The sequence below is a fragment of the Tyto alba genome, unplaced genomic scaffold (assembly GCF_018691265.1).
Source record: "Tyto alba isolate M040663 unplaced genomic scaffold, T.alba_DEE_v4.0 Super-Scaffold_11, whole genome shotgun sequence".
In the NCBI taxonomy this organism is placed as follows: Eukaryota; Metazoa; Chordata; class Aves; order Strigiformes; family Tytonidae; genus Tyto; species Tyto alba.
This window is the reverse complement of record NW_024881273.1, coordinates 2,639,356-2,666,295: the sequence shown is the minus strand read 5'-3', so window position 1 is coordinate 2,666,295 and position 26,940 is coordinate 2,639,356. Positions and strand designations below refer to the sequence as shown.

The following is a 26,940-nucleotide window of genomic DNA, read 5'->3' as shown; positions in this document are numbered from 1 at the left end:
CCAGAATTATTAGCATTTAAGACCCTGATAAATTAAAAGTACTCTACTTTCAGAAAGTCACTCATTAGTAAACAGCATGTTTTTTTATTCAGGCTAAGAGCAAAAAGCATGGTCCTGGTGTCAACAAGAGTTCCCGGGGGGGCACCTACAGCAGCAGCAGGGGGAGGTACAGTTCCACTCATCTCCCCCAGGGATTAACCTCAAGCTGTGCAGTTACTCTATTTCCCATTTCAAGCGCATGAGCACAGCAGTGCTAATTATTACAGCTTTGTTAACCATATTTCTCCCACCAAAAAGTCAAGCTCAGCTTAGATTAACTGAAGTACTGACAAACACATCCAGACGAGTATACTGCTTTTATAACGCGGAGGAAATAAACATTCACAGCAAATAGGCAGAAAAGAAACAGCACCAATTAGCTCAAGCCCTACCAGCGCTGGGGTCTCTCCTAGCAGTGCCAGAGGCACAGAGCATCGGGACCCAGGGAAGCAGACCTTGTTCTTACTGCAGTACCTTTAACTACAGAACTGATTGTAGCAGAAAGGTGATAAAAACCCAGTAAACTTTATGCTGGCCAGTGTGAGAAGGGCATTTACATCATTGATCTGGGTTTTCATTTTCATTGCCACCTCCCACTAAAGACCAGATGCCAAGCTCAGTGATAGCGGTAGCCTCCCCCCCATGCAGACTTGTGCTGCTTCTCATTTTAATCTGTAATTACATCTATTAAACAGGTACAAAATATGAATACAGTTCACTAGACTCACAGCTCAAGACTACACAAACTGAAGATTACATGCTTTTGGTATGGAGTATAAGCCCTCAGCACCACAACAGATACCACAGGTCTGCTCAGAAGCAGCATCAACAGGTAGATCACTGATTTGTTAGAACAGATTCATAAGCACTATCACATGTTCTGTTAAACATCACCACTCCCTGCTACTTACAGGGACCTTACTTCCTCGGGAAATAAGGTTTTAGACCCAGATAAAATGCAGGAATTGGTACTTTTGCTTTTTAAAAATAATTTTTCAGAGAGACAGATAAAGGCAGACCCAACAACTTTTCAGTGCTTTAGAGAAGCTTAAGTCTATACAGGCACAGCACCACGGCACTGTAACAACAGAACAGCCCCTCCGTGACTGCAAGTGTACTGTATCCATAACTACAGGCTGTTGATGCCATTTCTGTGTGGCAGAACAGAGATAGATGGGAAGTTCCAGTGACAACTGTTTCTCATGAACAGGGGACTATGAGCTTGATTTTCAGAAGTACCCAGTACAATATTCTCAGTCCTGGATCAAGTGCCGTTACTTCTTGTGCAATCCCCTGATTTCATCACATACACTTACACTCCAAGAGAACACAGTTTGGGCTGTTCCACTTCCCTTGCAGGGCTACAGACCCGATAATTAAAAAGAATAGTTCTCCTTCCAAATGTTGGATCATGTCATCTTCACCACAAGTGGTTTTATATAGTATTTGAAAATGGGAGGTTACAGATGACAGGTGTCCCATCCAGGACAGCGTGGATACGTGCTTATTTAAGATCACAATCTGCTTGTACTCATTTTGAGAGGTTTTCAATTTCAAATATTCATATTCACAAACATAGAGATTTAAGTTTTATAATACACTTAGTAAAACAAAAGAGGTTCCTTAGCAAATCTACTTTGTTAACACGGCCATAAGCTGTAACACACAGGGAATTCAGTGTTGCAAATATTTTCTGTACCAAAAAAGCCACCCCAACTCTCCTCCTCCCACCCTGCCTAGTGACTTGCACCTGTGATGCCCTGCAGAATGTTCATGGGCAACGGGAAGATGATGGTGGAGTTCTTTTCCGCAGCAATGGTGGTCAAGGTCTGCAAATAGCGGAGCTGAAGAGCAGCAGGGGACTCTGTAATAACCACGGATGCCTCTTTCAGGGCCCTGGAAGCATTCATTTCACCTTCCGCTGCGATCACCTGTGGAAGCAAAATGAAAGAACCTGAATTCATTCTGGCCCAGTAATAAACTCAAAATCTGTAGGCTGACTTCAGCCTCAAGCCATAGACCACAGCCACTGCTCATCACTTTGATCCAGTGACTTCCTCTTACCACGTTCTTTCACCGGTTCTGCCTCTTCTCTCCCTCAGACACAAGCTTTTCCTGTTTGCTTCCCAGGCCCTGTGTGCATTTTCTTCCCATTCACTAGCGGGATGCCAGATCACAGAAGCTGGCACCATATATTGAACATGCAACGGGTACATTTATTCTATTTTCAAAAACTTTTAGCACTGCCTCTCAAAAACAGAAGGTACTCCACACATATATCTGAAAATGCTTTTTATTTTAAGCTGTATTTTTTTTTCTCTACAAGAGCTCAACAGGTGAATGGCATGCTTCTTACTGGGGCAAAGCCCTTTTATTCCCTATTTCTTTTTAATTATGAGCTCAGAATCTACAGTTGCATGGAGGTCAAAGTAAGTTTTCAAGACAGGATTAACAAGCCACCAGAGGAGACAAATTGCAGGGCACAGAACACTAAGGAAGAAAGCTAACTTGCCTAGTCCTGGAAAAGAACAGTTCTAACTGCCCCTGAGGATTCTTACTCCAAACTTCAGTATTTACTGTCACCTCCTCCCACCTCAGAAGGGAGGAAAATGTCATGACCAAACAGATCACTTCTCAGCCTCAGGGTGACAAAACGAAGTATTACAGCTGGTTTTCTCATATGAAATAACAAAAGACAGAAAACAAAGGACTTGCCTAAAATCAGGGCAAAAGTCAGGAAAAAGCTGGAAGTAAGTATGAATTCTAATTCACTGCAAGGCTCCAGTTAATAACCTCAAAATTGGTCTGTTTATAACTTGGAGTGTGGTAAAAAAATAAGATTCTGCATTTTTGAAGGAAATCTCACCTGCACAAGCCACGACAAAATAGAGCAAGCACCCAGACACAAATCCACAAAACCCCTGCCCTGCCCTCCTATCTGCTACAACACAATCTGGCGGAGAATCTTCATCCTCTACATCACCACATTAAGTTATTCATGAAGAGAAAAAGAAAAAAAGAAAAATCCAAACCCACATGTTGATGTTGTTACCTTAGCTCTTGCCTCCCGGGCAGCTTCTGCTTCTGCAGCCATTGCTCTCTGCAGCTGGACAGGTAATTTCACATCCTTAATCTCCACACGTTCCACCTTAATGCCCCAATTATCTGTTGCGTCATCGAGTGTGGCCTATATAAGGCAGGACAATTAAGTTAAGCCATTTGCCTGGCTGCAAAGAAATGTCCAAATTTGAAGAATGACCAATAAACCAAATGAATTATCTTTGAATTCTTGGACTTTAGGAGCTGTTGTGTTTATATTATGGTTTGATAATTATAAAAGCGTAACTGTTGTAAACTAACAGGAAACCCCAGAGCTTGATGAGTATATTGAAGGAGCTCTGGGTCATAATTCCCTTCAGCTCTGCAGAGGACTGACATAATGATGCAGGGAAGCCCTCCTCTCCTCTCTTGTATCCCTCGCTCCCGCTTGCTGGCAGCACTGCTGCATTATTGCTTTAGTCACTCATTTTTATTACACAGATGCCATCCCAGCAGCTCTTGAAAGGGTTTTGCCTAAAGCTCCAAGTCACAACTTGGCTTATCATTGAAAAAGTAAAATAAATCCTGACCTGTAAGTTATCCATGGGATTGCTGCTTAACTGATTGTTTGATGGATTGCTTAGGTGAAGTTGCTCATACCTGCATGCTGTGGGCAATTTCTTCACGGTCAGACAGAATCTGAGAAAGGTTCTTGGTCCCCAGGACATTCCTCAGAGTAGTCTGTGCTAAAAGACGGGTCGCTGAGTCAGCGTTTGTGACATTTGCTACAGCAAGGGTGGCATTCTGAACTCTGTAATAAACCACTCCATCTACGTTAACTGTCACAGAGTCCTTGGTCAAGATCTAAAAAACAATGGGGAAAGCATGTAATAATTAAGCATATATTTATTGAATATAATGATAATTACGTATGTTTTACTCAACTGGTTGCATACATTACTTTATAGAATTGCAGAAACTTTGCAAAAAAGGATGTCAGGCTACAATGAAGCTTAGAGAAACAGAGAGCCGTGCCCATGAGGCATTTCAGAAAAGACAGGAAGGTTTCACTGAGGTAAGACTAGCTACTTACAAAATCGGTTTTGCCTGTCCCAAGGACCCGATGTATTTCAGCTGCATGGGTGTCAGCCCTACTTCAACATTTAGCGAGAAGTATCTCTGTTATTATCTAGCAGTTCATTGTCCTTCTTGGAGGTACTTCTGATTGAAATGTCACTTTGTGCTACTAAATGAGTTTGTGGTGATTTCGAGACAAGTGGAAGAGGAAATCCAATTTGTGAACATTGTCAGAGCTAGATTCAAGTGTTTTACTGAATTTAACACGTATGTGTTAAGCAAAAGATCTACTAGCAAAGATAAAGACAGATATTCTTGAAGGTTTAGAAGAGGGTACCCCAGAAAGAAGCATTAATATTAACCATATTTTAAAGTTAAGTTAAAAAGTGATTGAAATACACTGGATGACCATGAGAAGAGGTATCCTAGTTCCATGTTAGACAATTACTGTTATGTTATCTGACAGGAGAGAGACATGTGAATTACTTAACCTTCAAGACTTAACTGCTCTGTCCTTCCCCAAACTACCTATTTTAGGAGGCTTTTCATAATAGCATAAGATAAACAAAGAATGAGGAGCATGCACAGAAATCATGTTGTACAAATAAAAATGTATTTCTGCTTTTACCTACTGAAAACAAACCAACCTAAATCCATAAGCATAATTTAATCAAGCCAAAAGAAAAACTAGAACTGATGGTTTCACTAATAGCACAGCAGCAGCTGCAAGCACATTCTGCCTGCCAGTGATTAGGTTTCTACCAATTACCCTTCAGAGTGTACCATGACAGTTGCCATTTGTCTAAATCTACAATGAATGATGAGCAATAAACCAACTAGCAAATATGACAGGAACCAGATGCACCAGACAGGTTGCATCAAGCCTCTTTGCCTTACAAAATACACCAGATACATGAGGGAGACGGTTATAATCATCAACATACATTTTTAGAGGGCTAGTTGGTTTTTATTCTTTTGTCATCCATTGAGTTGGCATCCCTGAGTTCAGCTAGCTTGATGCTGCGGAGTAATTCTGCTCAAAATTTAGATGTCCAAGAAAAAGCAGACTAGAAATAAAAGTTATTTTTTTTGTTCTTTAGGACCTTCAGAACTGAAAGACATCTGATGACATTAGCTGCCTTACACCTTCATAATGGTCCTGTGCAGAGCAGGACACAGAAGCAACATGTACACAAAACTCACATAAGGGAATGGACCATTTGATATATATAATAATTCCATCCCACTACATTAGCTAGTTTATCCATCTAGATAAATTGGCATTGGTAAGATCACTGCTGCTTCTGGAAATCTTCCAGATTTCACAGAAACAAATAGAGAATGTTTAATGAAGTCCAGCAGTCTTCATTCCAAATCCCTCCCATTTGAGCTCTTAGGCAGTATTAAGTTATCTTATTTGGTCCTTAGAGGATAGTATACTTTTTCTTCTTTCAGAGTTCTTCTCTTATTGAGAGATATTACTAAAGGTTATATGTATTCTTTGTAATACATTTAACCTGCACAAGAAATCTAGATTAAAACTACATGCTACCTAATACTCAGAGGGGGAAAGGAAAAAGTGCAAAAAATTCTGCAAACACTTTAGCAGATACAAAGGCAAGTGGAAACTCACCTCTTGGGGAGGAATATCAAAAGAGATAGTCCTCATATCAACTTTGATGAAGCTGTCTGTGCAAGGCAGGACAAAAAACAAACCTGTACAAAAAAAAAATCCATTTAAGAAGATGAGAAAATGGATCAATTAAAACAGATGAAACTTGCTACTGAAATAGGCTTAAATCCAACCACTGTGGCTGTATAGCCCACTTTGTAATGAGCTCAGCAGCATGTTCATTAGTGGCTTTCAAACCAGGATAAGATTTGCAAAAAAGTATCTGAGAAAATTCAATTTATTCAGGTCTACCTTAGATATCTTTAACATTTGGGAAAAAAACCCCAACCAAACAAAAAAACAACAAAAAACTGAACTGTTAACAGCTACTTTTGAAAATCTGTTCCACATAGTTACTTGTGGGGTCTAATTCTGGCAAGCAGAAACTATCAATCTCCTTTTATTCTCATGGATCACTGAAATTCTGCAACTTTATAGCAATGTGGAAGCATTGCAAAATCTGGATGAAAATGAAGGAAGAAGCTATTGCCCCTTTCTGTCACTCTGAGCAGCAGGAGCAACAGCTGAAAATGCCACTCTTTCAGATCTCATCAGAATTTCCAGTACACACATGCAACTCTTCAAAACTATCAAATAATTTAATTGCTTCTATTTCATTTAAGAGCATCAAGGCTTTCAGACCACTTTAACTGACATACTAAATTTCTTTTTTTAAAATGGCACATTTGATGCCATTAGTCCTCCCTTTACATTCCGTGCTTTTGATTCTACCTGAAGACCAAGCATTAACTATGGAGATCTGGCTAATGCTCACAGATAATTAGTTTACTATCTTCTCCATATAAAGTAACATATCCTCTTACTGGAAGTTACAAAATTCTTAAGAAATCCATTTACCAGTCTAATGCAATGTCGCCAGAAAGCTATTGTTTTAATGATGACTCAATCAGAATAAACATTAAGAACGCTCTCCAGGACATACCTGGTCCCTTTACTCCCCCTTTTGCGATGCGTCCAAGTCTGAATATGATGGCTCGTTCATATTCCTTTATAATCTGTAATAAATAGTTGGATGTCATGCAAGGGTTTCCAGAAGCCATATGATAGATTCCAAACTATGTATACACTAGTCTAGGACAGTCTTGAGTCTCAAATGTAACATACATTTCTATACCGGCTGCTTTTGAGAATTTTAGCCTAAACTTTATTGTCAAAAAGCAAACAGCAAAAGGAACAATCAGGACAATATTCCACAAGAAATATTCTTCAGATTGTGACATCATCTATCAACAGCCGAAGCAACAGTATGTCATCTGGGCAGAACCAAGCCCTGGAAGCAGCCATCAGGAATATCATGGCAACACCAAAACAAAATGCAGTATACGTGACCCAGCAGAGATTTTTCCAGTTTTAATTCTGATGCGGAATATTAGCCAAAACAGAGCAGGAGTTATTTCCTCCAGTCTGGAAACTGAAAACATCAAGCTCAAAGTGGTCACAGATGACACATTCTCTAAGAATCTGTCACATACAGCCACCTATATGTACATATTTATATATTTATATTTACATACTTTATATTTGCACACATACATATATAGAGAGAGACCTCCTTAAAAACAAAATTAAAGTATCAGTTCTCCAAGTGTAATTATGTGTTCCTGCAGTTACTCTGATCTTCCAAACTAGCCTATATACTAATGACAACTGGGTCGATGTAGTAAAGATGTCAACACAAAAATCTTTTTGACTAAATCCTGTAATTGCACTTTTTGGTTTGGAGATTAATGGATAGAAATATTTCAGTCTGCTATATACTGTCTGCTATAGTTCAAGAAAGAACAGAGCTAGATTAATTTGTGTTTCAAGCAAATAAATAAAACAGAGAACAATAATAACTACACTAGGAAGCATCTGCATTCCTTAAAGTTTTAATGCAAGTTAGCAGTGAACAATTTTACCTTTATACACATCCAGATTGATATAGGAAATGTAATAATAGTGAAAAAAAGTGAAATGATCATCAGGATCCATCCACACAAACCAAAGCCAGTATCAGAGTCACCTGCAAGAAAAGAGAAGCAATTTTCAGATTTTTAAAGCCAAGGGTACCTGTTATAGAAAGTGCCTACAACTGAATAGTTATGTTAAGTACTCTTTGAGATAAGCCACCCTTAGCACTACTCCTCTGGCCAAACTCATTAGGTTTAGATCAGAAGGTAAATTAAAAGCCAAATTCTGCTTTTGTTTTCACTAGTTTCTAGAAGTTGCATGAGACAGCTGAGGACAGAATGTGGTCCAAGAACATTTATGCAGAATTAAGTATGCTAATATTTATGTGTAGACTCTCAGATGCCTCCCTCATCCCCCATTTTCTCTAGCAGAATGACCAAGAGACAGCAGCAGAAATCCTGTTCTTTTATTGTCTAAAAGTCAGAGCAACACTTGCTTATGAGTTAATGCCAATACCCCGCAGCCTACCAACTCTAATGACAGAACATTTAGAATTTGGTTTATGATCCAGCTGTTGTAAGTACAGATCTAAGAAAACCACAATTCTCAGACTGTTGTATCAAGGAGGTAGGATAAGATGCAGTGCAAGATTATCTGGACATGAAATGAAGTCTCTACAAAGCATTTATTGGCCAACAACTCCTTATGTTTAGAAAACACACATGATAGTTCTCTGTCATGAAATGACACCAACTGAAGGTATTTATTTCCAGAATCAGGAAGTAACAAGAGCTAGTGGTTTCGTATACTGAACAGCTAAAAAAAGCAATGCACCCTGGCAAAATGTGGACATGCTGGGAAGCATTCAGAAAGCTGTAGGAAGCTTCTTATCCTGCCAGCTAAGACTCATAACAGGCTGCCAGGAGCGCACTGCCAAGCAGGGATACCCCAGGGTGAAACCGAGCACCCGCAGCCACCGCATTCCTACTGTGGAGACACTGAAATTCATCTTTCTCCATCCTGTAAAAAGCCAAAAGTATGAAGTGCCATGAAGCACCCACAAAGCTTAGAAAAACACAGTTTTCACATGTAGATGAAAGAACGTTGCTTCAGGACCCCACTCCGTGATTTTGCTGAACTGCCAACTCCCCCTTACAGTGCTGCAAATGTGCAAACCCTATCCCAAATTCATCAATGCCACAGGTACTGAAAGGACTGGAGTCTCGTCACCTGATGGACTACATTCAGCAGCTTGCTTAGAACAGAAATTGCATTAAATTTTTAGTTTTAGAAGTTTCAGTTTAGCTCTACCTGGAATTATATAATGAATTGTTTTCTGTATTAACACAACTACAATTCAATTTGTACAACAAAACTGGCCAGTTATAATAAATAACTCTCTGAGTCTTCACCCTAACAGTTATATTAAGTAGAACCCATTTTATTATAAAGCAAACCCTTCATTTTGAAAAATATCCATTGATTTTAACAACTCCAGATACATCAGTAAGAATTTTATTGTGCCCACGACTGAACTCAGCATTAGGTGTGTGTGCCTCGGATAAAGAGGGAAGTGAGACAGATCAGCCATTAGATATCACTAACCTTGAAAGTGAGTAACAGCAAATAATTGTACATACTTTGCAGATTTAAATCCACAATATTTGACTAAAGTCACAGAGCTCAGCAAAATAACTGGGAACCAATACTGAAGTTTCTAGTTCTCTTCTTCACTGATTGTGGGTCTTAGAGGTACTCCTAGCCTTTCAAGCAAGACGCAATATGGAGGTGGTGGAGAATAATCAGTTTATGTCTTGCACCATACCTTGAACTTTAAGAAATTACTCAAGGCTTCCAAAGCCAGTTTACTATCTTACCTATATTTTGTATCCCTGTCACAGGCCAGTTTAACGGCCCTCAAGGACATGTCATATCATTCATCATTTTAAAGTTCCTCTATGGAAAGTTACCAGAAGATATTCCCCCCCCCTTTCTATTATGATGTAGTGAAAATACCAGATTAAAGGAGTAATTTCCAGGCCTTCTGTGAAAGTCAAGGAAACGCGTTACCTACACATATCGGTATCACGCAGCTGTCAGCATCGAGCAACGTCTGTAAACTCATGAATGAAGGAAACATTACCTTTCATTTAACAACAAGGGATTAGCCTAAAACCATAAAAATTATTCACAATCTTCACTGAATGGGAAGAAAAGTCTCCCTCTCTCTCTTACTTCAAAACCTTTTACAAACCTAAAGGAGATGAGGATCCTGCTTCAGTTCTACTCTACGGTTTAGCATCAAGTCTTCACCACCAACCTACCTGTTCTTACCAGAAGTACAGCACAAAAAAAAAATATCCATTTGCCTCCCTGTTGAACACGAAGGTAGAAGTCACAACTCAAATAATGTAAAATTTCAAGATTGAGTAAGCGCACGCTTTATTTAACAACGATTGTCCCATCCTGTGGTATATTTCACAACAGAAACAGTGGGAGAGGTGCTGTCTTGCAAAAAACAGTATGAAATACAAGAAACATGCTTGGCATCTGTGGAATGAGCGTTCTTACTGTAGTTTTGGAACATCTCATTCATGCGACTTGGATAACTTCATCAATGGAGACCACTCTTGCCAGATTTCTCACTCGGGCTCACTGATACTGGATTCTAAATAGCGGCCAGTTCAACAGCGCGGCAATGAGACTGCGAAAGGTGGTGCAGGTGTAACACGCAGCCTCAGATGATGCATGTCCCTGCCCACCCAACGTGCTGAAAAGAACAAAATTTTGCACCACACTAAGTGCTGGGCTGCAACAGACTGCCTCCCGGCCCTCTTTCACCCATCACATATGTGAACAAAACACCTATCTCTTAACAGAGACAAAACATATCTTTGTTCTTGGCAGGCAGTGTCAACAGCTCAGAGAGATAGTCTTTTCACCAAGTCCCCACAAAACAACTAAAGAACTATTGAAAACAGACCTTCAGCATATTTTGTGATCCAGAGGCAAAGCAAGAATAAAAAAAATTATCTTTAATTCTTCGCTGCATCTGTAGCATTCAAGATTAGCTAAAGCGAACTAGAGTAAGAAATAAGGAAAAACGGTTTTGTAGTGCAAGTTCTGCCTGGGAACTCTAAAGAACTGGGTTTTGCTTCTCCCTAAGCCAGACTCCCCATGTGACATTCCTGATATCATTACATCATCAAATTTAAAAAGGAGAAATGCAATTTACTCTTCTCAAAGGAGAAAAAAAAAAACAACACACACAAACAAAACCTTGCTCATACAACAGATGCATGAACATTAACAATAATGCTGTGGATACATATTTAAATATTAATACACTGTAATGTATGCAGCTGCTGAAAAAGCAGTGAGAAAAAACAATGTAATGGCTTCAGAAAACAGACACCACCAAAAACCCTGCTGATGTTAAAAACATAGAGAGTAGACTGCATTTTCTCCACTGCTATTGCTGTTGGGAGCTACCCCTCATTTTAAAGGCGCTATGACTTGCAGACAAGGCCTAGAAAATGTAATCATGAAAGAAAAAGGCAAATCGATGCGTGTATTACAACTGTTATTAATAATATGAATCATTTATATTAAAAAATATTATTCTTTAATGATTAAAACATCAACTCCATTTCACCTATTCTATGTTGGCCGTGAAAAGATGCTCAAAACCCCACTTATGCCAGTGCCATCCTTCATGGCACTGACTGCCATACACACATGCAGCGATGTCAGATACTTCATGACTTTGGATCATTTCACAGTAATGGATGAAAAGAATCCCTTCATGTGTGGAGATCCCACATTGATGTAATTTTCTAACAACTCAACTAAGAAGAATAGGGACAATGCACCCTAGAACTAATATAATTAATTAAAAGTCAAACTACTTACAAAATGTGGGTGCTGCAGATTCACCCAATGCTACCATTAACATTCAAAGTCTATGTTCCAGAACTGGTACATTCCCTCAGTTATGTATACACATTTTTTTCCTTTCCTCAAGAGGTTTAAAGCTCCAAGTTTATTTCAAATACAGTTTAGGGAATTGCAAAATATTATATCATTCCAAGGGAATAAACACAGATATCAGGTATCGGCTATGCCTCTGATTAAAGGCAAAAACTGGTTATAATCTCAAGCAATTCATAACTATCATCTTTTCTCTTAGAAACAGTGTTGAGTTTAGCATTTTTTGAGGAGACAGATACATGCAACTAGCCATTGAAATAATATGCTTAGTTGTTGGAATTTTTAAACTTGCAGTTAACTCCAGGTACTCAACTTTGGTTCTCTCTTGCTTGATTTTTCTATAGTGCTGAACACTCTTTCATACACCGCTACATGTTCAGTTCAAATACTTATGATACTGATATTCTTGCTCTTTTATTATATAGATATTAAAAACTCACACCTGGAATTTAATCAGAGGAATCTTATTTGTGGACAGTGGCAACCACAAGGAGAAAAAATATAAAAAAAAAAAATAATGAAATCAGCCTTTTACTCCTTTAAGGCTGACTGTAACAGTTACCATTACTTTAGCAAGAAATTATCACTTGGATCATCAAACATTATTAACAGTTTATAATAAACAGTGCTGGAGGCTAGGATGAAAGGGAAAGTGGCATGAGCTTCACTTGCAATTTATTTTCTTCTGCAAAGACTACACAATCTGAACAAGCACATCACTGTCAAATAGCAAAAATGTGCCAGACCCCTAGGTACCAAGAGAGGAAGGGACCTTCCCCCACAGCCGTGCAAACAATCCATCAGATTTGAAACAAAATGCATACGGGAAATCAACAGGACCAAATACAAGACAAATGATTCTAGATAGAGATCTCTGCTTTGGTGCTGCTCCTTCAAATCCAGGACAGTCTGAGAATGACCGAAGGGTGTTATTCTACAACAGCCATTCAACTGGTTCCTAATTAGCAAAAAATCTGGAATAATAAGGAATACTACTTTCAGTGAGAACTAAATGTCTTTTCAGATGCTTCTCAAAGAATTTCACTTAGGAAACAGCCAAAATGATTACGTCTAATAACCAAAATTACATCTGATGCCATTTACACTATAGATCTTTATGACGACAAAAATAACTGGTAGCCAACTTTAACCTCCAAAATAACACATCACACACTAAGTACAAAAGAAGCAACCTCAGTAGCCTGTAAAGTGAAGGGCTTGCTGAGTCCCAGGCGAGGTTAGCATCAGTGATCACTTTTAGGTATTAATACCTAGCATACTTACAAAATGAAATGTAGAGCCTCTCCAAGGATACAAGAACTAGCATGTGCCATCAGGCATGGAGCCCAAATAGGTCTCCAGTTATTTATACAACATCTCCGATTACCTAGCCAAAGCCTCTGTATATAAAGTGATCTTATAAATACACTTCCTTCTCCAGTTGCAAATTACTAAAAAATAAAATAAATTATGACTTTTCCATAGTCTGTTTCTGAACAACACAGGTAACAGGAAAACTCCAGCTTCCAGGGGCAGAAACTGTTGCATTATTTTACTGCATCATCTCCAAAACTTCCCAACCCAGGTTACACTCACTTCTACTACCCGAAAGGCCAAAACCCACTAGAATAACGGTATCAAGAAACACAAATTAACTACAAGTTCACTGCCCCATTTGAGGAAATATAAGCCTTAAGCCTTTTCTCACTTCCTCCAGTCACAGCTATCTCACATTTTGCTCAAGTCAAAAGCAGGAGCGGTGTGAGCCACCGGTCCCCCAGTTTTTGTTACCGGCGCAGTGTCTCGGGGATTACTCCTGTCGACCCTGCTCTGAATTATTTGTTCAGCTTTCCCCTCAGCGACCCCAGTTTACCGTGCAGGGAAACAAAACCCAGGCAGACAACAGCCCAAGTCACGCAACCGGGGCCACCTCCCGGCGATGCCCCCGCACCCTCCCGCGGGGTATTTCCGAGGAGCCGCGGGGGCGAAGCGCCGCGGGGGCTCCGTCCCGCCGCCGCCCCCTCGGCGAGGCCCGCGGAAAGCGGCGAGGCAGCACCGCTCCTCGCTCTTTCCGCGGCATCAACTTCGGTGGAAGGATCTGCAAACTTTCCTCAGCGACTAAGGAAAAGAGCGATTAAAACCGAAACAGAAAACCGCAGAGCGGCAAGAAAGCGCCCGCGGGGAAGCCGCAGCGGCTGAGGGGCGATGCCCCCCCGCGGGCACGGCCCCGCTCCCCGCGGTTACCTTGCACCCGCCGGGCCTTGGGCCCGCTCCCCGCTTCGTGGTCCTCCATGGCCGCGCTGCCCTCCGCGCTTTGCCCCGCGCGGCCCCTCCGCGCCGGCCGAGGGCGGGGCCGCGGCCCTCACGCGCTGCCTGAGGGGAACGCGGCCGCCGCGCAGCGACGGGGCGAGGGACGGGCGTGCGGCGGGAGAGCGGCCGCGGAGAGCAGGCGGGGAAGGGGCGATAGTGGAGGCAGGTTGGGGCGGGAAGAGGCGCGGGGGAAGGAGGGGAGCGGGCCCGGCCAGCGGTGTGGGGAGCCGTGAGGGGAGCTCGAGCCGCTCCCTTGGCCTCGGGTGTAGTTCAGCGTACAGAGGAAAGTTGATGGTTTTTTAATGGCTGAGGGGGTATGCTCTCACATAAAAGAATGAGTAAGGGGCAGCTCTCAGACTGGTAAGATTTACCTTTCAGGCACTCCATTTGAGGAGTTAAACATCCTAACGCACACCATATGGCTTTCTGTGATCACGCTGAAGTAGGAGTCCGAAATGGGAAAGGAATTATAACAATCCTGAGGAAAAAAAAATGCTTGTCAAAAACTCACTTCAAGTTTCAGGTATTACCGCTTTTCTTCCTGACCTATTGCAGGACACTGATGGAGAGTTTGGAGCTTTCATCCCTTTTTGAAGACACCAAAGGTGTGATCTCTGCTGCGTTTCTGCAAGGTTCATCCCACAGAAACAAGGTGTGTGTAGAAACACATCATTACACATACAGACATTACATACAAGGTGTCAGAATGTCACATTTGGAAAAAGTTCAAACACTGAGTTCTGTATTAGGCTGGATCAGGAGGACTACGGATAATTCATGGCTCTTCTTTTTATTCATGTATGAGATGTTTGTAATTAATGGACAGGTAGAGAGAGACACGTGCAAACTCATATTTATCATATTGCATAGATGTACTGATAATGTGGAATTGCTGGCTTCTTTGTGAAACACATTGCAACCTATGAACAGAAAATGGTATTAGACTACTCGAATACTCAGATATTTATTTTAAGAGTTTATATTATTCTGTGATTAGATTCTTCCTTGGAGGTAGCCTGAATTTTGCTTTCAGTTACGTACCAGAGGAGCAAAGTTTTTGGTTAGGCAGCATGACTGGTTGAGAAGAATGTATGCGAGTGGCGTGCCGAATGCTGAAATGTAGTCCTGTTTATTGAAGTTTCCAAGTGATATGAGCAGCATCAGTGAAAGTCCAACACTTTCTCTCAGCGAGAGTAAGATACTTAATGAACAGTCTTTCTATTGCTGGCATGAACTCCTACTGCCACACTTTTGTTACTTGATTTCAGAGTGATTCAGATTAGCAGCGTATGAGGCTAAAGACTAAATCTGTCTCAAAATCCCTGAGTCCTTATGACCTTCTAAAACTCCCTTCTGTCCTTTACTTACATGCTTCTGGACAGTTGCTATTAAAACATTTATGAGTGCTGACACCTGCTGTTCTGATATTAGTAATTCCTCAGTATTTTTGTTCTGTTGTCTACAATTTTGTGTGAGTTCACCAATACTCTTGCAAAATCAATCTAAGCAACTTTGTGGGCTATGTCTTTCTTTATTCATTGAGTAGGTACAGTGAGTAAAGCACTATGGATGAAAATGGTCCCACCAGCTACAATTTTACTGACCTGCTAAAATGTCTAACCATGAGCAGTGCAATTGCAAGCAAATGTTTAAGGTGAGGCCAGGCTGAGAGAGTTGGGGGGGGGGTTCAGCCTGGAGAAGAGAAGGCTCCGGGGAGACCTTCAAGCGGCCTCCCAGGGCTTAAAGGGGGGGCAGGGAAGGTGGGGAGGGACTCTGGATCAGGGGGTGTGGGGGTAGGACGAGAGGTAATGGTTTTAAACTGAAAGTGGGTAGATTTAGATGAGATATAAGGAAGAAATATACTGTGAGGGTGGTGAGGTGCTGGCCCAGGGTGCCCAGAGAAGCTGTGGCTGCCCCCTCCCTGGAAGGGTTCAAGGCCAGGTTGGACGGGGCTGGGAGCCCCCTGGGCTGGGGGAAGGGGGCCCTGCCCGGGGCAGGGGGGGGCACTGGGGGGGCTTTAAGGGCCCTTCCAACCCAAACCAGGCTGTGAGTCTATGATTTGACTGAGATGCTTCTCTGAAATTCATCATGTCTCTTTCCATTTCCCTACCATGTAAACCATCCTTATGGAAGATGGAAGAAAATGCTAAAATGTCCAAAACTGCTGGGTATATTTAACATGTAGGGCTATTCTTTGAAACCTTTGAGGTTGCAAACCTTCTTGAACCATTGAGCTGTCCAAATGAAAACTGATAAAGAATTGTTCTTATATAAGCTCAAGCTGTCATCTCCATACAGCTCTTAAGTACCATGAAGCAGCTTGCAATGCAGTATGATATTTGACCATGAGTAGTAAATATTATGATGTTATAATTAAATTAGAATTAATGGGATTCCATGAACTGGTGTCTCATTGTGTGAAAACAGTTCAGTCCCCATCCAAAGAAACCAGATCTAAGACCAACAATATCACCCAGTCGTTTGCCTTGTTACTTAGAAAATGAATTACCAAGTGCCTTGTGGAGTATAGTCTTTTCATTGTTAGTATCTAAGGAAACATACACTATTCATTTTATATAAATGATTGACAAGTCATCAGCTCAAAAATTTTGATGACCATCAGTCTGAACTCTTTGGATGCTGTTCCTCATACTGTAGGCATCCTTCCTCTGTCATGTAAAAATGTGGTTAAAATTTGTCATTAAAAAAATCTTATAAAATAGTATATAAGATGGCATGTATGTTAACAGCGGAGCTGAGCCACATTTTCTTGTCTTCCTTTTTAAAACAAAAGCAATGCATTTAGAATAAGCATCAAAGAGGTAGGAGAAAAAGAGTCTATCACCCAGTTACCATAAGCATAACAAAGATATGCATATCCTTTAATGGAAGAGGTCAAAGGATGGAGGTGATTATATACGAAAGCAGCATCACATTTAACTGTCCATGGGAGCACCGTGTAGGGATAACAACATAAGAAGTAAGCAGATGCATAATCTTGCTCAAGCAGGGGATGCTGTCACACAGGCAGGTCAGAGCACACATGGTGCATTGTCATCAGAACACATCTACAGTAGAATGGAATGTAACACAGGGACACACGTGGTACTGAAGCTCATAATATTATAAGGAAGTTGAGAGCATCTGCAGTTTCGTCTTTATTTTCTGCTGACCTTGGGGTCTTATGGCAAAGAGACTGCTTAGTGTCTCAACATTGATTAAGAAGGAAGGAAGGGAGGATGTGCTTGAAATGGGAGGAACAGGTCCTATGAAAACAGAGTAGATAAGCTATGACAAACCCTTGTCACCCATAGCAAATTTGGCACTAGAAAAATCTAAGCTGGTGCCGATAATAAGTGCTTTTAAAATGATTATGAATTGAGCATTAAAAAATATACCACATCAGTCTACCTTATTTCAGCGAAGGAGAGGAAGCACTGATTCATTTACTTTCTCATTAAAGATAAAAATGTGCAATTAAGACCTTTATCTTTCCTGAAACTGGCAACCTTACTTCATCTAAAGCTGCAATATCTCAGCAACATATTGTGTTCTTATGTACAAATTTCTGTTGGCATTTTGCTCAAAGAAGAGAAAGCCTTCTGTCTAATTTTAGGTGGGCCCTCATTCCATTTATTTTAGTGCCTTTGGGTGTTTGCCAGTGAAGCTGGAAAAACCCCAGGGTGGTGGTGGGCAGTGATTCTTCTTGTCTGTGGGTTATTGCTGCCATCTACTGTTTTGTGTTGTGTGCTTCGCACAGGTGATTTCTAGAAAGTTAACCAGCATGGTGAGTCCCATCTCCTTTCCTTGCATCTGTGTGAACTGAGTGACATTATCATGTTGTTAAATACAATTTTAGTTTTCCCGTAAATACCAAAGTTAAGAAAATCATCAGGATTACTAACAGGTAGCTGTAGTAACTCAAAAGTCATTTACCACACACCAGTGAGATGCCTCCATGGATCTGAGTCAGAGTTGAATCAAATACATTCTGCAGACTGTGAAGGCTCATGAAATACTAAAAGACTAAGCATGAAAAGAGAAAAATGAAAAATGTAACCTTTACTAAATAATAATATCCGAATGTCTTCTCATTCTAATTTTTGATTCAATAAATAAAGGAATTAAAGAATTTTATTTTTGTCTGGCTAAAAGACAACAGTGGACTTGAAAATTGATTTACTAATCTCTAGGCTTTATGAAGAGTGAAATTTCTTTGGGTTTTGCCTTTATCATTTACATAAGTCAGTTTGATTTCAAATATGGAAGTTCCTGTCAACAATAACTCCTCAGTATTAATTCTGTAGTAAAGCCTGCGTGTATTTAATCTTTCCTTGAATTCTAATGTATCTGGTAGGTAGTTAATTAGAAAGAGCATTTGTGTGAGGTGTATCAGCCTTGGAAACATCTGTTCTGTTTTTTCTGTGGGCAGTAGCTGCAGCTTTCTGTTCTTTCTCTAAAGGGAAATAGCCTACAATCAGTATATTTATTTACCATATGTTGTTTATCAGTGTGTGATTCTTAAGCAGAAAAAGCTGAGAGCAGTATACAAAGCTACCATTAGATGTCAGCATGTTATTAACCACTACTACCAATGAATCTGGTTTGAAGCTTGTATTAAGTATATTTTGATTTTTGTCACTTCAGTCATTGTTTTAAAACCCTTTTTTATAGTAAAGTAAGTTGTAGTCTATAATGATTATGAAATAATATCAAAGGCTATTGCTGAAACTGGTTTTGATTCTAACCTTAAAAAGTTGCTGGACATGGAATGTTTAATCCCATTGGGAGCTGGTCAGATTATCAGAGTCATAGAATACCATGTTGGAAGGGACCTCGAGATCATCTGGTCCAACTTTTCTTAGCAAAAGCTAAGATAATGATACTAAATTTTATGTGAAACTTCAGTTATACCCATGCTCTTCTAAGCTCATAAAGTGTTACGTGTTGTCAGCTTCCCACAGGGATTCTACATGACAATTTGGTAACAAGGTGCGTTATTGTGGTTCATTTTGTTGTGCTTTTCCCAGTTTAAATTTTAAGGGGCTCTGACAATTGCTTTCCATTGCTATTTACCATTCAGAGTTTTTAAGGGTGAACGTAACTTTAAGTATGCTAGAATATCTACTACTTTCTTGCTATATATATGTTTAAATATTTTGTTGAATTTTTAGTTGTAGCTAGGTCTGTGGAGAACTGTTCTCCTTATCATTATACTTTTGCAGTAGGTCTGTCTACATATATTTTAGTTTTAGTCTGAAAAACACTGCTTTGAATCAGTTTCTTCTAAAATGCCTAAAAGTAATCAAAACCAGAATGCTGGTTCAACAGACAGTTCCCACGTTATAAAAGTCTGCATTTCATTTAGTTGCCTATTTTTATATCGTGGGATTATTTGTGTTCAGTGGAATAGAATATGTATATGTTGGAATCAATAATCCCCAAATAGGCGTGTTTTCAAATCGGGTTTCTTTACACAGAATGATTTCTCCCACATTAAAAGATACATTGTTTAAAATATCTTTGAGTCTGGGAGGTTCATTATTTTTATGTTGTTTACACTTACAGAATACATATAAAAGACCAGTCAGAGCAAAGCTTGTCCTGAGGGAAGCCAGAGTCCCCATGATTGCTCTACGTGTTTTGTAACAGGAGAGAATAGGGTTCTCCAATTGGTTGCTGCTGCTGGGGACATTTGAACTTTGAATCAAAGTAGTATGTAAAATAATATGCATGCTATTTTTTTTTTTTCCGACCATCATGCTTTCATTATTAAAAATATAAAGAAAATCTGGTCAAATTTTCAGCAAGCTATTTTACTTCCAAACTATCTGACCATTATGTGTATTTTAGAAATCTAGCACATTCTACAAAACTGACTCCTTTAAATTCTCCCATTCATCCTGTTGAGAGGCATTAGAGTCCACAAATACAAATTAAACTCTCTTTGCTCATGATATTTGCCTTCAGAGACTATATTGGAAATAATGATTTTTTTTTTTTCTGAAGTATCTCGTATGGTTCAGAGAGAGCGTGGACCGAGTCTTCATGACTTGTCAGCGGTGTTAAGATCTCCTGTCGTGGCCCTGGAGCCAGGTTAGGGTGATCTGTTGCTCTTTACACCACATTCCTCTCATCCTTTGGCTGGATGTTGTGGGAAGAGGAATGTGGGAACCGACTTTGTTGGGCACTGTTGAACTTCCCCTTCACAAGGAACTGTCAGAAAAGTGGAAAAAAAAAATAAAAATGGATGTAACAGTTGGAAATTTCCCAATGCTCTCAGATAAGTTTCTTGTGAAACCTTTTTCCTATTCCCTCTGCCATTTCATATGCTAGTCATGTGCACAAAGGTTTTACTTGTCATTTCTGGTCATACCCAGAATTCATCTGGCCAGCCAGTGCCTACTTTGATTTTTCAATATAATGATTTCTTTGCTTCTGTAGGTTTGGCAAAAGAGAAAATTTCTGTTTAACAAAACAGAAAAAGCCTTAGGTAATAATAAAAAAAAAAAACTAGACCTGCTAGAACAAGTCAAAGTCATCAAGGTGCCTTAAAGCAGCAATGAAATGTCACTTTACTATTCAAGAAACCCAGTCTCAGAAGAAATCCTCCTGTAGTATGTCACTGAAATTACAAGTTTGACTCACACTTAGATAGCCTGGAGGTTTTAGCACTGGTAACTACTACATCACTAAAATTTAGGAGCAGAACTGCATTCCAAGACTCTGGCATGCTTGAAAGAACTAGTTGCAGAGTAAGAGATTATATTACTGAAAAAAAAAAAAAAAAAAAAAGATTTGAAGTGCTGCACATTTCATTCTGTGTATTTAATAGTTCTGTATTTTAAAATAACTGTAAGACACTGAAAGCATTTCAGGACAAATAGTATAATCTAAATCTGATGACAAAAGTAACAAAACCACTGAGGGTGTTTTCTATTGCAAATACATTTCTGGCAGCAGTGATCCGACTATATTGGATTCATAAAAGAACTAAAGGAAAGTCTAAGGAAATAAAGACAAACATTTGTATTGCTTCACTTGTCATTCACAATAAAATTGACTGAGCCAGGGGTCAGTGGCAGTAGTGTGGTGAGTGGTATCAATCACGTTAATGACTGCAAAACAGTGCACATGGTGGTATTTATTTTCCATCCTCACACGAGCCTCACCACTTAAACAAAGGTAAAGTGCCGCGTCACTTGTAAAGAACATAAATGTTATCATGGACGCTACTATTTCTAAGTCTGTCACCTGTAGGGAGGTGGTCTGGGAAGTGATTGTAAATCATCCATGGATCATCCAAATACCCACAGATGTGCAGAGTAGGGGAAATATTATGAGCCAAAACAAGGGTTCCGTATTTGTGTGTTCTTGTAGAAGGAAAAACCTGTGGCAACAGCATGCAAAATGGAGTTTTCGAAAGGTTAGGTAAAGCTTGAGTTTAAAGTACAGTATGGTTTTATACCTTTTGTAAACACAGCATCATTCTTTGTTTGTAAGTACTATAAATATGTTTTTATACAGAATATACTTGTATCAGAATGTTCATGAAATGTCCCAGACCTGTGTTGATCATTTGCATGGCATTGTTTTCTCCACAGTCAGAGTTCATATGAGGCTCAGATATCTGTAACAACCTTTGACAGGAGATTTTACATGCAAATGGGGCTTGACTGATGGTCAGAGATTTTACTAGATTACCAAAAAATATTGTTTTCCCTGTTGTTCCTCTGTCCCTGGCAACTGTTCTTCTTTTGCCTTTTTCTTTTGTCAATCTGTTTCATTCAGTGAGGCAGATCTGTGCATCAGATTCAATTAGAAATAGTCATACAGGTTTCCACAAATAAAAACTTGTATCTCAGTGGAACAATGACAACATAGTTCAGATACTGTCCTTAGACTGTGGAGAGCATTCATTCTGGTGTGACAGGCTATGTGTGGGTGACTGAAGTCATTGCCCCTTATTTCCTTTCTTTACTACTTTTCCACCTCAGAAATGCTCTGTAATGATAAAGTTGAAAGTGAGACAAGTCCCTGTAAGAGTGACATGGTTCAATTCTGTCTAGCTGTACTTCCTTTATTTAAGATAAGCACAAAAGACTGGAAGAGCACTAAATCATGAAAGAGCTAATTGGCGTTTTTGAGAATCTAGCATTAAGTAAAGCTGAAAGTTTATGAACAGGTTTGATAGAGAAACCGAGACCCATGATGTGTTTCTATGGAAACTACAGTTTAAGGTTTTATCTGATGAGATTCTAAAAAGAGTACAATCTGCCTCTTTCTTCTGATTTGGGTAGAGAGAGGATAAATACAGCAAAATCAGTACTGCAAAGTGATCTTTAGAAAGATAGTTAATGAAGTGCTTCAGGATGAAAACTGCTGTATAAATGTAAGGTGGCATTGCTGCCTTAATCATTGCCTTTAATGATGAGATTTTTAGGACAGATTGATGGTAAGGAGCTGCATCTCAGCAGTAAACTTATTAGTATACGTTTCCACTCAGCTGCTGTTAAAATAGTTAATTATTTGTATTTAGTCTGAATAGGAGAGCATTAACATCTTACTTAGAGTTGGTCATAGGTTGTGAAAATCTCTGGTGCACATCTCTGGTGCTTTCCAGTCCCGACTCACCACGTTTCTGCTTTCCTCATTCTGCCTGGTCACCTCTGCTGGTAAGCATCTCCCCCGATCTCCTGAGCCACATTACTCCCGTCCCAGATCCCCAGGCAGCTCTGCCAGTGGCCTCCTGGTAGCCTGCAGAGCTGACACTGGTTATGCTGTGCTGAACTGTCCTTTGTACAAATCCTGTGGTGTGGACTGTAGTGCAGTGGTGGTGAGGCTGAGACTGTACAATTTCATCGTATCATAAGTGAAACATGCTGGTCAGAGATGAAAGCTGTGATTCACTAAGCCATTGTGCTATTTCTGTCCGTGCTTTTATTCGCTTTGATTTCACTTTCTTAATCAACATAGATCAGTTCACAGCCTTAGAATTCATTATGTACAATCTATTCATCCTCACTTTCTACCAGATCTTTCAGTAGTTCACGACAGAGACTGATCTTCACTTAATCAAGTTTTTGTTCAGAAGTCAGTGGCACCTTGTGCTAGCTGTGATTAATTCTTTCACCATTCCATGGGCCATACAAATAGCTTCATTATGAAATAGCATATGGTCATGTTTAGAATTGGTTGAGGCTGAGACATTTTCATCTTTGACTGTCTTCTAATATTGACTGTCAGAGTAAATGAAGTAACATGTATTTTTACTTTCACTCTAATGAGGAAAAATACCGAATTGAGGCTATCTGAATAGTAATGAATGCTGTCTCTCTTCTCTCACACAAAAGGAATCATACCCTTCTGCATGGTGATGGTTTCTTACAAAGCAACAGATGGCTTTAGCAGCCAAGAACAAAAGCCCTGGGACATGACTCTCACCTTTTATATGTGTTGCACCCTCTGTATGTATTGTAAAATCTCAGTACAGCTAAGGTGTTTGTAGAGATTATAGTAGTGCAATAAATGCTTTTGGAATATAGTGTAGGTATGCAGAAAATAGCCTGGTTTACTGTTTTTCTTTTGTACAGATGTAAGTAAATTATTAACTTGACCAAACATGTAAGAGAAACCTTTTTTAAAAAAAAGCAGAAATTAATTTATCTTTTTTTTCAGTCTCAAATTAAAAGAAGAAATAAGAACTTATTATATGCAAAAAATATTTACATTTGTCTATAAGCAAATGAAATGCTTGAAATTTTAGAAGAACTCTTCTTGAGATTTGAAGACCATTGTTACAAATCTAGAATGATGTGGATAGTTTTGGAAGGCATTTTAAAAGCCTGTGTGTCTGTGATTTGTCATTTGTTTTTTTACGGAGATAATTAAAGCCACTATTGTACCCACACTCCAGTTCAGGAACTGTTTAGACTGTTTTACACCAAGTATAGAGTCTCTTCTGAATTGGTGCTTTAAATCTGAGAGTAATATGGAAAACAATAAAAATTTGTTTCCAATTTAAGTAATTTTCTTTATTCCCACCCTCTCAGAAAAATCTGAGATACCTGCAGTATCTTTCCTCTTGCTTTGTCTCCTCAGCTTTTATTGAACTATTTCACATTTTTGCTGCTACTTTCCTTTGGGGGATGCATGAAATACCGTTTCACAAGTATAATGTGGAAAATAATGTAGAGATCACTGTTTCCAACAGCAGCTATCAGGCAACCCTAAAGTTCAGGATTTTTCATTCTGACGCAACTTCTTGATATTGGAAATGAAATATTTTTGCTTTGTCTGATTTGTTACTTTAAATGGATTGAGTAGAGTACACCAGGTGTTGGGAGCTCTAGCACAAAATAAAAGGATTAATTAATATGAGTTTAGATAATTTTAAAGATAATGACAGTGGTTTAATGGGAGAAAAATTTACTGTCTCCATTGTACAAAATCAAACAGAAATAGGCTGGTGCCAGCAGTTAAACAATGTAAAATAATGACATCGCTTTAGCTCTATGAGACTGTTTAAGCTAACTGACTGAAATTATCCCAATGACATATTCACAGTTCAAAAGAAAAAAATCAACCCACACGTATCGTGCATTTCTGGCCTTCATAATTCCACTCTCATTTCCCTTCTGTATGCATTCTCCCCAGAATTTGGGATACCAGTGCAGGATTCTAGAAAGCTAAATTGCTGGCAGAGGGCTTGAAAATGATTAATTATCACCATGCCAAATTAGAAGAGGCTTGGTTTTTTTCCTTCCCTGATTTATAATCTGATTGCAGAGACAGAGAGCTTAATCAGTACAGCATCCTATACATCTGTGAAGATACTGAGGACCTCAAGTAATTCTTGAGAAAGAAGAAAGCAAAGAGCTAAACTAGAAAGTATACATGTGCGTTGAAATCTGACCGAGTTAGACCACTGACAGTCCCAAAGGTTTTTGTATTCTTCCACCCTCCTTTTCTTTCTGTGTCCTATATTTTATAAGGAACTGTATAAGCTCATAAACATTGATCTTTCCAGAGTTTGTCTGCTACATCTTTCTGTGCAATTAGCATCCTTGACATGTTAAGACAGAGGCAGAAATCTATCATGTGAGCCAGTTGCTTTTCAAAAGTAATTTGCTCAACTACTTCTGCCAAATCAGTTAAGAAATTCAATAGACCAGAAGTGGGGATCATGAGTTATTTCGTGGGAACTGGAGGAAGCATCAAGGCAAATGTAAAGGAGCAGCAGACAGTAGAATGGCGTCTTGAGGTGTAGTGAGATGTTTCAATAATGTGCAAAAGGAAACAAGCCTCCTTAATCCAGCTTTAGACTACTTGAGGATACATCCTGTATCATAGGATGCAAATCTGTTGATAGAAGGTGATCAAAACACCTGACATTGGTAGAAAATAGACCCTTTTTTTTTAATGCAAATTTTGAAACTAGTCAATAAGGGCTTTTTCTTTCTTGCAGTTCCATGTGGTTTTTAGCCCTGCTGTGAAAGAGGAGCCAGTGACAGATTGCCTGGGGGGAGAAAAAAAGGGGGATTCCTAAGAGTCATTAAAATGCTGTGGCTCATTCCAGCATTTAAGTAGTCATTGCAGCAAATTTAAATTACTTTAACCAAGAGGAAATTCTTCTCTGGATAATTATCTTTGACCTTGTAACTTGGTAGGAGAGGGAGTGGATGCTTCTAGGCAAAATACGAGAAACAAAATGAAAAACCTCCCTCGAACTACTTGGGAGTTGTGACTTTTGCAAATTTTGAATGAAGGCCAGAATTATCTGAAACCACTGTTCAATCGCTGCTGGTGAGATTATCCACTTGTTTAGGCAGTGGAAAGGGAGCCAGTCCGGAGGTGGCTGGAGGTATCAGCTGATTTGTACATACCTGTTCATTTCACAGCTTAGTCTGAAATGGGGCAAGGAGGAGGATGTGCCTGTCTGTCACGGTGGCAGCAGTTCCCTCCCATGCAGGCTTAGCCAGCAAGGCACGGGCAAGGCAGTAGGGGACAAAGTCCTGTTCAGTCAGGGAGTAGTGCTTTTTGCTTTGTTCATTATGCAACATGTGCTGGGATTTCTGCTGCTGTGTGGAATCTTCTACATCCCCAGAGAGGTCAGCTTTATTAAGCCCATTTTACAGGTGGTTAAAGAAGGAATTTGCATTGATTTCAGACACGTACTACAAATTACTAACAAGACTGTATTAATCATAGGGTCAGCGATTTTAACGATCACCCCTGCTTTATTCCTAGCAGCTCAGACTCTCTGCCTTGTGATGGAGGGTATAGTTCCTTAGCATCTAAATCTAATGTATTCACCTCTGCATATTTTAGGAATTGTATCTACACTATCAATATGGTTAACTACAAGTACTGACTGAGTTGAAATTGTGACAGTAATTCCAAATATATTATGCGCAGTAGAACAGGAGAGTTACAACGTTTACCCTATAGGGTCAGCAATAACATTATTTAGAAAGAAAATAGAAATAATTAAACCATTATGGCCTCTGACTATCTATCTTGATTGACAAGGTCTTGTTGGTTAGAAGGTTAGATAAATTTGATTACTATGTTTAAATTACTAGACATGATAATAAATTTTTAAAGAGGATATATATTTAGTAAATCTCTCTAATAAAGCACTGCTTCTAGAAGCTTTTACTCAAGTTTTCTTTAGAGCTGTCAAGACAGCTTTTTAGTCAATGACTTTTATTGCTTGCCTCTATGCAATGTTTGTTGAGCAGCTGATTATCTGATAATAGAACAGTTTCTGGTATGCTATGTGAAAGAAATATTTTACTTTTATTTCTACTGCTTCCGCAGGACAATTTCATATCGAGTACATCTGTTCTTATTAGTCTTAGCTAAAGTAACATGAGAGAGCCCCAAGAAGCTATATA

At 39.5% G+C, this 26,940-nt stretch overlaps 1 protein-coding gene across 1 annotated transcript; it reads right to left on the bottom strand.

Moving 5' to 3' along the window:
* Positions 1 to 64: 64 nt before the first annotated feature.
* Positions 65 to 14,143, bottom strand: STOM (stomatin). Its single transcript, XM_033005639.2, has 7 exons — positions 13,976 to 14,143; positions 7,750 to 7,853; positions 6,771 to 6,843; positions 5,789 to 5,871; positions 3,739 to 3,942; positions 3,092 to 3,226; positions 65 to 1,970 (listed from the first exon to the last, which is right to left on the bottom strand). Exons 1-7 carry the CDS (start codon positions 14,022 to 14,024, stop codon positions 1,776 to 1,778), a joined length of 843 nt encoding a protein of 280 aa, XP_032861530.2. The 5' UTR covers positions 14,025 to 14,143; the 3' UTR covers positions 65 to 1,775.
* Between the last annotated feature and the right edge of the window lie 12,797 nt (positions 14,144 to 26,940).